This window comes from Rosa rugosa, chromosome 1 (genome assembly GCF_958449725.1).
Source record: "Rosa rugosa chromosome 1, drRosRugo1.1, whole genome shotgun sequence".
Taxonomy (NCBI): domain Eukaryota; kingdom Viridiplantae; phylum Streptophyta; class Magnoliopsida; order Rosales; family Rosaceae; genus Rosa; species Rosa rugosa.
The window spans coordinates 43,776,058-43,791,486 of record NC_084820.1 but is presented as its reverse complement, the minus strand read 5'-3'; the positions used below and the strand labels follow the sequence as shown (position 1 = coordinate 43,791,486).

The 15,429-nt window shown below is 40.4% G+C and overlaps 1 protein-coding gene across 1 annotated transcript; it reads right to left on the bottom strand.

The window, feature by feature from the left end:
* Positions 1-1,906: 1,906 nt before the first annotated feature.
* Positions 1,907-3,096, bottom strand: LOC133738224 (ethylene-responsive transcription factor ERF003-like). Its single transcript, XM_062165688.1, has 2 exons — positions 2,949-3,096; positions 1,907-2,732 (listed from the first exon to the last, which is right to left on the bottom strand). Exons 1-2 carry the CDS (start codon positions 3,029-3,031, stop codon positions 2,210-2,212), a joined length of 606 nt encoding a protein of 201 aa, XP_062021672.1. The 5' UTR covers positions 3,032-3,096; the 3' UTR covers positions 1,907-2,209.
* Positions 3,097-15,429: the final 12,333 nt, after the last annotated feature.

Genomic DNA, 15,429 nt, shown 5'->3' with positions numbered 1-15,429 from the left:
TATTATAAGTCGACAAGACACTCTATAAACAATCTTAAATTATGAACTCCAAAATATGTCAATTTATTTTCGACTTAGTTACCTTCTCAATAAATATACATATACATGTATATGGGATAAAACTTGTCAAATGATTACTGACTATCAATCAAGTGAAAAGAAACTGTGACCGAAAAAATTGCAAGAAAACCACTAACCTAGAATCAATCTCAATCCAAAGTGATTGCAACTATTTTGCTTAATTACAATATCTGTGAGATAAATCTCTCATTATATTGCCTAATCATTTTGATAACATGCGGGTCCATCTTGTTGGAAGCTGCATGACCTTGTTGACTAGCAAGACAAGCACACTCCTAAAGTATCGGGCAAAGTTCCATTTCTACCTTGACCGTCCCAAACCACTGATCAGTACGTTGATCACGTCTGAATTATGTACCAATCTTCGGGATATTAGTATCATGCTAAAGCACATTAATCTACTCATGAGCAATTTCTAGTGGATGACCATCACAGTACAACTGTACTACTCGATCATTTGCTCCTGAGTTTAAACAATGATCGAGTTCCTCCATGGAATAATATGGTTTACTGAGTTTGAAGTATGGATTGCTCTAATTTCTAATTGGAGACGATGCAAAGAAATAGATGGAGAGAGAGAATCTACTACTACACTGTTGTATCTTTTTTTATAACTTTGGTCAAAAGTGTGGCTTTTTGGCTAGGGATAAGTGGATCTACGGTGGAAGGATAACAAAGCTGTCTAATCTATATATCATCTGAGAAAAGCAAGTGAGAAAACAATGAGAATGTTTCTGAACAAGGGAAGAAAATCAATCATCAAAATCCCTTCATATTTGGCTCTATCTGATCAGTGCGCAATAGGTATTGGAGAGACACCTATACACATGCTCCTTGACTAGTTCATAATTGAACCAAAGCATTATTGCACTGTGTCGCGCGCCTTCTTTCTAGTTTCAACCCCCACAACAGTTGACTGAACTGGTTGCCTGCTTCATACATTAAAAGAAAACCGAAATGGGCAAGTTTTGGACAATCAATCACATGACAACTACTTATGGCAAACATATTTTAGAATTGGGAGAGGCTCGCAGTTTACCAAAGATTTTCTAGCATGCTGCATGCATGTATGCGTTGAAAGAGATTCAAGACTCATTATGGATTGTGTTAAAGGTAATTAGCATTTTTAAGAGATTGAAAACTGTCATTAGTAAATAAATCTCATTTACTTGATCATGCAGTGGTTGAATCTAAATGTTGGGAAAGTGATCTTCTTTTTAGTGTTTTGAACAATTTTAACCAATTAGCGTTGGTTACTCTCAGAACTTTAAGTTGTAAATTTGTAATTTATTTTTACTATAAAAGTAAAAAAATTTCACTATATAAATATTCATGTTGACAGGTTGCTCTTTTGCGATTCACATTGAAGCTTTATTTATAATATAATCAGCGTGCGCAAGACAAAAGAAGTTACAAAAACATCTTATTCTTGTTAGACAATGACACCCAAATTTCCAAAAACATCTTGTTCGTGTTAGACAATGAACACCCAAATTTCCATATCATGTTTTATACTCTCACTAATATGTTTGTCGTCTTTTAATTGTTTTCCAATCTTTCTGGCCTTTTTTTTTTTTTTTTCTGAAAAGTTTGGCCTTTTCTTTATGTTGTCCATATCAGAGCACAGAGTGCTCTTCTTTATGGAGTAGTTTGCAGACCAAAAGAAACAAGAAGTAATTTAAAAAGACGTTAAGGTTCCCCTCAAGATTAATTTCAATAACACTTCTACTGGGTCTTCAAGAATCGATCAAGATAGCAAGTTAGGAGTATTTAGTGTCCATTTATTGGCCCGAAATAGAAATTAAAAATAAAAGCTAGCATCAAGTTCTGTTTCTCCATCTTCTGATTACAAAGAAAAAACGAGGAAAAAAGATTCGAACTCTCGCCTTTGGGATGTGTGGGGGAAATGCTCGCTACTAGTAGAGCTATACGAGCACCCACTTACATTCTATTTCCAATAACAGTGTGTGATATAGCTGCATATTTCATTCTAGCTAGCTAGCTAGCTAATTCTTCCATAAGTTTGGATACATACTACTACTCATCTAAATCTAATTACTTTTATTAAATATAGCTAACCCAAAAAGTTTTCATTTTCCATGTAGAAGATGCTAGAGTTTAGTACTGCCTATGCTTGAACCCCGGGACAAAGCTCAATGTACCCATAATCAAGCAACTCCTCTATCATTTGCTCAATATGATCCTCCTCAAGCGGCTGAAAAAGCTCCTGATGTTGATCATGATTCTCAACTTGAACACCCACCTCACCAACCCAATTCCCCTCACCCCATTGAACTCCACCGTACTTCCTCTTCTCCGACCAATCCAACCCCGAAAAGCCGCTATTTTCGACAATGCAGCTACTACTAGAAGTGACGGATGGCATATACTGTTGCTGGAGCACTACTTGTTGCACTGGCTCCTCTTTTGGGGCTGGTTTTTTCGTCATTTGTAGAGAGGCCATGTTGCATTTGTGAAGCTTTGCTATCAAAGCCGATGAGAGAAGCTGGGATGAATATGACATGTGGTCGTTGGGATTGAACGGGAAATTGGTACGTGCTTTTGGACCGCACATGAGTCTCGCCGCTTCGTCGTAGGCTCGCGCTGCGTCCTCCGCCGTTTCGAAAGTGCCTAGCCAAATTCTTGTCTTTCTGTAAACCAAAGAAACGCGTTTCTTGTTCAGACTAATTAACACAAAGACATTAACACAAGCATTAATGAAACTTCTGTTTGAATAATTGTGCAGATGGGCATTGCTTAATTACTCCAAAGACATGAACCAAAAATCAACTATGACAGAAACGTTTCTGAAGAATTAGGATATAAACAGTGTATAGACTATATATATATGGTAGTTGATAACTTACAGTAAAGGGTGGCGAATTTCAGAAACCCAAGAACCCCAATGCCTTTGTCGGACGCCGCGATAACGCTGTTGGGACCTAGCCATGGTAGTGGTGGTGGAAAGCGAAACGTTTCGAGAGTTTCAAGGGCCCTCAAGTGTGTGTTGCTTTGGGTGAGTAGAAACACATGAGATGACTAGTGAGAAGGCGAAGGGGGTTTATATAGGCGATTTTTGCGGCCTTTTGAGCAATGGGGGACCCTCTCTATTCCTACCCTTTTCTATTATTTTCTTTTTTTTTGTTTACCTTTATAATTACATGCCTATAAATATTTCAAACCAATAGTTGGATGTTGTCTCTTACTTTATTGATTTTGTACTACTAATGAGGGTATAGGGTTTTAGTTGTCCTCAAAATAAACACAACTAGAGGACCATAATTGCACAAATTTTTTTTCCATTTGATTTCTCTTAAGGACATAATACAACTTTTAAAAATTATTACAAGTTTTTATTTTTTAGAGAAATATCAACTCATTCCATTGATTAACGAAAATACACATAATGAACTACCTGGTAGGTCTTTCAAAAGAGTCACTACCTAAGTAATTCAACATTTTTAAACATCATGAAGCTCAGCCAAAATCTACCCTAAAACATCCTACAAAATCAAGGGGCCAAGACATCCCAGTTATTTTAGGCGACCTCAGAGAAAACCTATGGATCTCACACACATAAAAGAAGGAATCCGTATAAAGTAATACAAGAAAATAAAAACCAAAGCCTAAGCCCATGCCCAATTGCATATGTCACCAGCCCATGAACCTAGGACAAACCCTAGACCACAGGCTAGCCGCCATCAGCCCCACACCATCTGCTGCACCTCCGACGACCAGCCTGACACTGCCAACGTTGACAAAGCTAGGTCCAACCACCGCTCAGTGCAAAACCAGCACGCCGCAGCAACCTTTTCTGAGCCTTAACTGCGTCAGACGTCGACCATCCCCATCAAGCTCGAGCAAACAACCTTTCAGCCCAGTAATTCAAGAACCAGCAAGCCTCCTTCTGACCACGTCAACACCGAACGTCTGACCAAGAAGCAGAGCCCGAGAACATACCCTGATCTGGTCAGAATACCACACACCTATATCGCCCTCACCTTGAAAAGTTTTGAGAAGACGACGACAGGACACCCTGCTGCCGCCCTCAGTCCAACTTGCAGATCCGCCGCTAAAAGGCTACAAACTCCACCTACCTCTTAGAGAGAGTTTCAGCATCGTGTGAATGTCGAATTTTGAATAATATAGTAAAATTTATTACAAGTTGAATTTTGGCCACTTTATTTTATGTTACTTTCATTAGAGTGATGAATATGATCGCAAGAGATAAACATAAAGTTTTCAAAAATATGAGAAGATTGTTGAAATGGCTAATTAAAGTAATTAATGGTTAGTCACATTATATGGTTAAGAACTTAAGAATATGTATCATTTTTTTATCAAAGAAAAAAATATGTATCATTCAACCATCATATGAGTACACGATTTGATTACTGAGTTCAAATACAAACCAGTACAGTCTTACTTAAATTGATACAACCAAAATTAATAACTATAATTACGAATTTCATAATTTTATAGATGACGGGGTGCCTTATCTGAATTGTCAATTTCATCAATACAATTATATCCAATGTGTACCATATTTTATCATTTAATTGAAATATTACTATTTTTTAAAAGAATTAATTAAACGCATACCTTCTCACTATTCTTTTTCATTTTTAGTTGCACTGTCCATTTTGTTCAAGTAAATCCAGAATATGTGTCTGGCTCAAACTCAAGGTTACTTGCTCTAGTTGAAATAGGGTTTATATTAGAGATATTCTCGGAGAATCTTAGGAGATATCCAATCAATGTACGATTATGTTTCCATGTACAATTCTATCTCTATGTCTTGTAATTCTCTATATAAAGAGGCCCCTATTATCAATGAAAGCACGACTCAATTCTCTCCCAATTTCAGTTTTCCTTAAACACGTTATCAGCACAAAGCTCTAACCCTGAAACCCTAAATTTGTAGCCTTCAAATCCCAGAAACATCCGCCACCCACCTTGAAGCTCTTAACTCTAGGAATCCAAAACCAGCGGCGCCACCCCAAGAACCGGCCGGAAAAATACCGAACCGGCCCCCAAAAACAAGCAAAACATCCTTGCTCGGTTCGCGGTCCTCCAGACCCCCATTCATCGTCACAGTTGTCCACCATCACATCCCTGATCCCAGACTCTAGGAACCGGGAACATAACCTCAAAAACCGGCCATAAACGCACCGGACCGGCCAGTCAATTTTGTTGCACCACCGTCTTGGACCGGCATGCCCAGTTTTCTGTCCAAAACGACTTCTAGCCCAGCCCAATCACAGCCTAGCCCAGCCTAGCGCCGATGTCACCTTCGCCCAGTCCCTTCCGCACGCCAGCCTGCTTGCACACGACCGGCGACGAGGCAGCAGCCCTGCCGGAGATCCAACAGGAAGAAGACGCGAAGAAGAAAAGGAAAAAAGGTGGGTGCTTGACCCACAATTACGACCCGGCCCAGCCAAACAACCAAAAAAAAAAGGCCTAGAGGAAGAAAGATGTTCTCGGCCCAGAAGCCCGCTGACGTCAGCCCTGGGACCCAATGCCACGTCAGCACAGGGACCCACTGCCACGTCAGCATCAGTGCCACGTCATCCCTCCTGTCAACGCGGGTCCACTCTCCGGTCAACGACTTTTCCGACCATTTTCCGGCGACTTTTTCCGACCATTTTTCCGGCGGCCTATTTCGAGGTATTTTTTTTTTCTAAAAGTTCCCGTTTTTTAGAGTTTTTACATTCAATTTCTCTTCTTTTTCGGGGACTTGCAAACTCCCTTCTTCTACCCCCCTTTCTTTATCATAGGGGAGACCTAATTAAGCCAAACTATGGGAGTTTGTGCTTACTCCAGGCTTACAGCTTGTAGAGATCTCTAAACTTAGAGTTTGTAGAGAATTTATGATCGACCACTTACGTCATTGTTTCGATCTAATCCAATATCTCTTGGAATTGAATTTCTTGGAAGTGATTACGCTCAGAAATTCCTAATTTCTTGGGAGCGATTACGCTAAAAAATTTTATATGTTTTCGTGGTAGCCTTTTACGCTCCAAAACTAACCCCTTTTCTTGTTCTCTTTCAAGATGAGTAACCTGAACAAATTGGACTTTGCTCCATTGGGAACAACTGGCTGTAGATATCACAGGTGGGTTCTTGATGTCCGCCAGCATCTCAAGGCCGATAGAATCCTGGATACGATTCTCGAACCTAACCAGGACGTACTAACTGTTGAGCAAGCTCAAGCTTTGGAAGCAAATAGAGCAGCCTTAGAGGCAAATAAGGCAAAAGCCATCATCCTAATGACTCGTCATATGGATGATTCGCTCCAGTACGAGTGTATGAATGAAGAAGACCCAAGAAGGCTGTGGGTCTCACTCGAAGAAAGATTTGGCAACGTCCGTGACTTCCTGCATGCTTCCTGAACTAGAAGTGAGATGGCATAGCCTCCGCTTCTGTGATTTCCAGTCAATTATTGACTACAACTCGGAAGCACTTCGCATTAAATCCTTAGTGGAATTCTGTGGTACAGAGATCACAGATGCGATGTTGATTGAGAAGACTCTCTCTACCTTCCCCGTCTCTGCATTGATGGTTGCTAAGAACTATCGAATCGATGTTACTGCAGGACGAATCACAAGGTTTCATGAGCTTATTGGAGCTATAAATGTCGCTAAAAAGCATGACAACATCCTTGTGAAGAACTATAATTTGAGATCCATGGAAACAGAGCATAATCCAGAATCTAATTATAGTCACACCCCTAAGAGAGGGCGCCAAGAGCAAAACCCTAATCTTAGGGATATTTCTGGACATTCTGGTCCATATAATCGCTCTACTTGGGAAGGTAACCGCCAAAATAAGCGAATACGGAACCGAAGAGGTCAACGTGGAAAGAGAGAGGGAGGCAACGCCTCTGGCCATGTTGGTGGCGCCACAAACATTAAGAGCCATCTAAATGACGCTTTCAAAGCGCCTCAATCAATGGAGTCTGAGCAAAGAGATGTATGTTCTGGATGTGGAGCATCCAGACATTGGGCTAAAGCATGTAATGCACCCCAGAATGTTGTTAACGCTTACAAGACGTATCCTGAAGCAAGGGAAGCAAATTACATGGAGCAAGAAGATCAAGATGACGATCTTGCTCTAAGGGTTGAAGACTTCAAATGCCAAGATCCAGAGACTGGCGATTTTGATTAAGTCTTTTTATTTTCCAAGAGATGTAATAGGAAATTGCCATATATGTTTGTAGTAAATGCCAATGGTTTAGTATTTCTTCAAAGTAGGCTCACCCAAAGTAAGTATGTGTTTGAACCTAAATTTGGCAAGGCCTACGTGACATTAAGCCAGGTCGCACATGAAGCAGGCCTGGGTCATAGTGAGCCGTGATATAATAAATATTTAGCCGAGGCCCGACTCACTTCAGCTGAGGTCCGGCTCACTTCACCTCAGCCGAGGTCCGGCTCCCTTCACCTCAGCCGAGGCCCGGCTCACTTCACCTCAGCCGAGGTCCGGCTCACATGAGTCGATTTCTGGTTTACTTGTGGCTGAGAAAGTCCAATCCAAAACCCGTCAGAGACACTGATAGCATGACATTATGAGCAGATAAATGCCAACTTCTACGTTACAGCACTAAGTGTGGCTGTTACAAAATAATCATTGAAGAGTCATGATGGCTGATTGTCAGTTATGCACATCAAAGGAATTTTATTCTTAGAATTCAATTTGTAATCAATCCAGTCTCAACAATTAAGGCTGAGATTGTACGTATTAGTTTTGTTATCTTTATTCTGTACTATAAAAGGGGCCGTAGACATCTTTGTTAAAGGTCCTCGACCAAACGCTCTACGCGATTACTCAAATTTTATCTCAATACATTTCAATATTTCTGCAACACTTATCAATCTTCACGTGTTTATCTGATTGCTTTTATTTTACCGGTACTTATCTTTCCTGCACTTTACTTTGTCGTTCTTTACATTCCAGCAATTTATCTTTTTGCTTGTTACTTGTCTGCACTTTATTTCCCGCGGTTTATATTCTTGTTGTTTATCTTTATTTGCTGCACTTCTACTTTGCATTATTTACATTCTTGCGCTCATAAATACAAAATCACAAAAAGAATCAATCACCGAGTTACACAGCACTGCGGCCAGATAAGGCCGATCTGTGCTAAAGTCCTTGCATTCAAGGCAGAGAGAACCCCGCGGCCGAGATTGATCCTTCCTCGGCCCACAATCAACTGATCAAAAGTCAGATCGGCGCAAGACCTACAATCTATAACAAAACCTCGCTTGGCCCACCAGCCGCGAGTTGGCACTCCCGCGCACACGTCACCACTCCAGAAGGACACGTGTAAGCCAAAGAAGCCCTCGGCCTAGTGACACGCGGCCGAGACAATTTTTGAGCGAACAGTATGATGTCTAGGAAGGTTATGAGATTAGTGGTACTTAAGCGAGCCTTGCTCCACCGACATCTCTCTACTCACCTGGTCACATTTATTTTGGAATTACCGAAAGAAGTTAGACGACTACCATTGTTTTGCATTAGCTAGCATTTTGGATTAGATTTTCTTTCGTCAAAGAGACAATGATGTCACTCCGTTGGCTTATGAATAAAATTTTGAGTTCTTTTCATTATGATTCCATTTTGATTCTGAGCATATGACTTTGTGACTACGATGGCTGGGCCATCAGTATTAATTCAAGGACATGGAATAGCCGAAGTTCCCCTTGCCAAATGGCACATTGATTATTGTCACAAAAGCTCTCTACACTCATAGGGCAAATCGCACCTATGAATAGCCAACGGATTCCATGCGAAAACGCATGTAGAGAACTGAAATGAGTTCCTTTGCAATACCTCTAATGATTGCGAACAAATGCGCATCTTAGAGAAGTTTATGTGTCTCTCTAGTAGACTCTATGTCACTATTCGAGCTACTAAATCCAATAAAAGTTATGAGAGAAGATCTCTTGGATTTAGACACATAATGGCTTTGTCACGACAGGATAGGTAATCCTAGTCATGATGATCCGTCTACTAAAGACTTCACACGGACATCTATTTTCTCGAGCGAAATGAAGCATGAATCAAAAGTTGATTCTTGGACTAAGTGTGACCGCCGCCGCCGTCCACCACCAGCCTAGGGCTAGCATAGTTCTTATCCATGATGTCATGGATAGCGTACATCATGGTGATAACGCCCCAGGTGTTGTTGCAATCACCAAGTTTGCTTCAAATAGCGTTTCAGACGCTCAAGCCCAACCAAAATCCTCATTGGTTGCTTCTAAAGCCTCTCGCTCGTTTTACAAAGCCGTTCCTTAGGGAAATTAGGACTGAGACCGTCCTCTGCAAAGGATATGGAAATACTCATTTTGTTCTTACATAGAACCCATGGGGATTCTATGGACTGATTCAACCAACTTGCGGACGTTTAAATATCTTATGATGTTGGTTGACACACAAACACGCTGGTCACGTGTTGTGCCATTGTCCACTTGTAATGCTGCTTATGCTACACTCCTAGCACATATCATATGACAACGGGCTCACTCCCCGAATCATCATATTCAGTTAATTGGATTTGACTATGCTAGAGAGTTTACATCGAAGACTTTCGATGGTTATTGCAATGGGATTGATGTTGGACATCATATCCCATGTACACACCCAAATGGTCTCGAGGAAACGACTACGATGGTCGTCAGGATTTGGTAATGCGCACCAACCTCCTTATATCCGTTTGGGGTGATGCAATATCACATGCAGCTATGCTAATTCGTCTACGACCCACCGCCACTCAATCTACCTCTGCGTTACAGCTAGTGACTGGGTACAAATATCGTACTTACGCATATTTGAGTGTGTCATTTATGTGCCAATTGCGCTGCCACAGCGCTCTATGATGGGTCCTTACAGACGAATAGGCAACTCATTTGGATTTGAGACTCCAACAATCGTCCGCCACTTAATGCCCTTGCAAGGCGATCTCCTTACCGCTAGATTTGCGGATGTCACTTTGATGAGACAGTCTTCCCGTCGTTAGGGGGAGATAAGAACACAGATGTTCAGCAGGAACGACAGGAATTGTCGTGGTCTGTCCCCACTATGTCTCATCTCGATCCCTACTAAAGTGAAGAGATCACACATCTGTTGCAAATATGCCTGCAAGGATGAACGTCCCTACGAGACGACGTAGCGCCACCCTACACGGAGGTAGACATGGCGCCAACGCCAAAGAGAGTGGCACTCTGGCGTTATAGGCCATGGCCCAAGCTAGGATGCATGGGAGGCCCGTGGGTTCGAATGATACTTTGGCACACTCCAATCCTTTGATCATCATGACTCAAAATCCGTCTCATGAGTATCTTCCGGATTATGGTTATCATTGGGGGACGCCTCAACATCAGAACCTATTCCTGAGAATATAGAGCTCTATGAAAATTACACTAGTGTACATGAGACGTGGGATAGAAACTCCATCATAATTGATGATGTAATCGCGCATTTCGTTGCGCATGAGTTTGTTGAGTCTGATGATATCGAACCACGCTCCGTTGATGAATGGATGTCAACGTAGAGAAATTTGGCCTAAATGGAAAGATGCGATCCAGGTTAAGTTGGATTCTCTAACGAAGAGGAAGGTTTTTGAGCCAGTGATGCCAACACCTCCTAACATAAAACCTATTGACTAATGGGTCTTCGTTAGAAAGCATGATGAGAAAAAGAGATGGCAATCTCGCCTTATGGCGCAAGCCTTCTCACAAAACGCCCTGGAATCGACTACGATGAGATATATTCTCTCGTAATGGATGTCATTGCACTCCACTACCCTGTTAGTTTGGTAGTTTCCGAATAACTGATCATGCAGCTTGCAAATGTGGTCACTACATATCTCTATGGGGATCTAGATACGGAATATACATGAAGGTTCATGGTGAACTTCATTTACCCAAGTCAAGTGGCTCTAGACCACGGAGCGCGTTTTACAAAAAGGTTGAAACGCTCACTAAAGTGACTACTTGATTGGGAAGGGATATGCCCACGCGTTTCCATAACAAGTTTCGGATTCTATCGCGGTTCATGTTGGACATGATCTTCATTGGAAGCCCTTAAAGAGTTAAGGGAAACCGCTGAACACTTGAAATCTGAGTTTGAGATGAAGGATTTTGGGAGAACACGATTATGTCTCGGTTTGGAACTTGAGCATCGTGTTGATAGATGCTTAGGCATTTTGACAAGGTCAAGCCTTCAAGCACCCCCATGATCGTCCGTAGTCTTGATCCTCTTCGTTCGAAGGATGATGACGAAGATGTGCTAGAGGCAAAAGTGTCTTACTTCAGTACAATATGCGCATTATTGTACTTAGCTCAATGCACAAGACCGGACATCTCATATGTTGTGAACTTGTTAATAGATATAGCTGTGCGCCAACGCGACACCATTGGATTGGTGTAAAAGATATCCTTCGGTACTTGAGATGTACGATTGATATGGGCTTGTTCTATCCCTATAGAGAGATGATGGATTCAGACCCATCACATACCAGGAACGCCGCCAACACTGGCATGCGTCCTCTATCCCCATCCCAAAACGAAATGTGTTTTGGAAGGTTTTGCTGACATTGGGTATCTCTCTGACACGCAAAAAGGTCATTCCCAAACTGGTTAAGTGTTCACCATGGGTAAAGACCGTGATATTTTGGAGGTCTACAGAACAAACCCTAGTCGCTATATCTTCGAATAATGCAGAGATTATTGCTCTTCACGAAGTGGTTCGTGAATGTATATGGATTGAATCCATAGTTACGCATGTTCGAACAATTGTGGTTTGAAGTCCACCACAGATGAGCCTACGAGCATTTAGGATAATGCTGCTTATTTTGAATAACTGAAGCAAGGCTACATCAAAAGCGATAACACCAAGGATAATCAGCAACAACATACTCTCCTCTAGATCAAAGTGAACTAGGTTCAATCTGAGGACAGTGTGGCAGGCTTGCTCACTAAGTCATTGCCTAAATTCCACTTTCGAGAAATATGTTGGTAGCATCGTTTGTGGAAGTTATCCGAACTCCCATGACCGTAGTCATCAGGGGGAGATGCAGACATTAGGGGGAGATGTGTACATGTATGGTCTCGAAACGTGAAAGGTGTGTTGTGCTCTTTTTCCCCTTCGACCGAGGTTATTTTTGTCTCACTGGGTTTTTGTTACTCGGCAGGGTTTTTAATGAGGCAACGAGAGGAGCACCACGTTTGGGCGACACAAGGGGGAGTGTTCAAGTAAATCCAGAATATGTGTCTGGCCCAAACTCGAGATTACTTGCTCTAGTTGAAATAGGGATTATATTAGAGATATTCTCGGAGAATCTTAGGAGATATCCAATCAATGTACGATTATGTTTCCATGTACAATTCTATCTCTATGTCTTGTAATTCTCTATATAAAGAGGCCCTAATTATCAATGAAAGCACGACTCAATTCTCTCCCAATTTCATTTTTCCTTAAACACATTTGTCATTTTTTTTTTCTCATTAAGAGCAAAAGTGTTACCAAATTCCTAATACAAGAAATATAAAATCCTTCTAAAATAGGTTATGAAGATCATGCATGTGTAGAGGGGGACATGGGTTTTTTGTACTCATTGTAGTCGGTAGTGAACATGAGTACGTGGCTTACATCACAATTTCTAAACATAGGAGACCTACCCATATGCCTCAATGCAAGATCAAGACAGAAGGCCATGTTTGTTGTAATTTTCATGCCCATCCCTCCATGGCATCCCTCCCTCCATTCTCTTTCTCTCTCGTGGCCTTGTAACCTAGCTATCATGCTAGCTAGTAGCTTCTATATGACCCTTTTGTTACAATAATATTGGTCACAAAAATTTATATTGTTATAGCTAGAGGGAGTCTCTTAATGCATAAAAGCCATAGGATAAAGGTCGTTCCCTGAGGCATAATAATTTGGTATTGTTACTTAGGTAGGAACACAATGCCAAAGCAAGAAAGGTTTTCATTCAGTGAAATTGCATCTTGTATTAAGATTTGAGCTATGGTAGCTTAGGTGATATGTTTACATCTTGCATTTCCTATTGGAGCTGGTTTCTTCGATCTCCTATAGAGCCCTAGCTTGTTATCACCAATGCGTGCAATTTCATCTTCATAACAATTAACAGAAGAGTCTTGTTTCTCTCTACTTCTTTTCTTTAATAAATTACAATATCTAAACCCACAAATATTAGGTTAATATATATTATTTATGCTACACGACTATCAAAACGTTACGATCTATGTATTCATAAGGATCGATTGTAGTATACCACATTTTAAACTTTTCTTCATACAGAAATTCGTCTTAAAATCATCGTCTTCCTAATGCAATTACGTAGTCAATGCTCTCTCCATCTTTACCGTTACATCATCTTGCTAACACAATCATCGTCTTGATAATTGAATATAGTGTAACTTTTTTTTTGGGAGGTTAGCGTTAGATAGTTAGCAACACACACCCTTCAGGGGGTATCCCAGCAGAGCCGGACTAATCCCTTCCGAACGCCACGGGGCATATATATATATATATATATATATATATAGAACCTTGCTCAGGTGCGGATATCCGCACCTAAGCAAAAACGTACGGATTTTGTGTTTTTCCCCACTTTTCGATCACACATTCACATCTTAACCGTTCCGTTTTTAGGTCCTAATGTATAGATCACCTCTGCAAAATTTCAGCCAATTTGGTGATCGTTAAGGCATCCAAAACTGCAATTTACACGAACGAACCGAATCTGTCGAACCGGAACCGTTCATATATATTGTTGTAATTTGCAGTTTTGAATGCCTTAATGATCACCAAATTGGCTGAAATTTTGCAGAGATGATCCATTAGGACCTAAAAACTGAACGGTTAAGATGTGAAAATGTGATCGGAAAGTGGATACAAACCGGAAATCCGCACCTAAGCAAAAAGTGCGGACGTCCGCAGCCAAGAAGGGCTGTATATATATATATATATATATATATATATATATATATATATATATATATATATATATATATATATATATATAGTGTAACTTGAGAAGCAATTGTGTTTAAAAAAATAATATGTAGAAATAATAAAAATAGGGTATCATTCAAAACAAAATAACACATAAATAAATCTATCTTTTAAGACACCAAAAAAAAAAAACCATTACCTAAATCTCTTTCTTTTAATCACAAAACAGCCACGAATAAACTATATTGAATGGTGGTGAGCAAATTTGAATCCATTAAACTATATGATTACTTGTTCATGAGGTTGCTTTCTTAATTTTGAGTGTAATTATCACGTTGGTACTCGTGCATGCATATATGATGATGTAGCACCTAGAGTAAGCCGGCCAAATTATTATCAATAAACACATTTATCTTTCACAAATTCTGTGTACGCCACAATTTTGTAAAGGGCATGAAAATTGATATGTTTCTTTATTTTCAAGGCAATGAGATGAGATCATCCTATTCTCCTAATAACAAAACCATTTGTTTTCAGATGTCAATTTATACATATCTTTCTTAGGGCCTATTGGTTTTGAACTAATGGATCTCTAATCAGATTTTTTTTTTTTTTTTTTTTTTTGTGCTTTTGGCAAAGAGATTAATTTTTCTTTTAAAACAGATCTCTATGCGGAAGGAAAGGACATGAAGCACTCGCACTATTTTTTTTTTTTTTTTGAGAAAATGAAGCACTCACGCTAGTTAGCCAAAGATATGCAAAGACTGGATCTCTTTATTCGCATTTTCATTGGTAATTTAATAAAAGAAAAGAAAACAACTAGGGGCTAAAAATGACAAAATTTTAACCAACAGAAATTTTAGAGAGAGAGAGAGTAGTACAGTTAAAATTTTATGCATAAATGTTCTTGATTATTTTACGAGTGAAGTCAGAGTCTTAATTGAACAAGGGCTTTTAGTACCATTGAGTTTTTTTTATCCCTAAATGAATGCTCAAATACTAATTTGTTACTGCTCGACATAGTATATGGGTGATAATTAACTCGTAACTTAGATGGATTGAGAGGTACGTTTTGACTCGGGTTTAGAGAGCTATGAACTTTCCGTGCTAGTCCACAATAAAGTAAAAATATGAGAGCTCTCGCTCTCTCCCCTCTGCGGCGGCTAATCCTAGGGTTTTGCCGTCTGATTTCCTTGGCCTGCGACGATGGCGTTCGCGGTCCTTTGCTGGCGAGTCCTTTGGACTCGAGAATCTCTCTTCTTCGACCATTGGGTTGCTGCACCCTAATCTCAGCGTTTTGGATTTGGGATTCAACCCCTACGGGCTTTGCCCGTGCCTCTGCTACTCCCTGTTTCAGTGATGGTGGTGGACGGA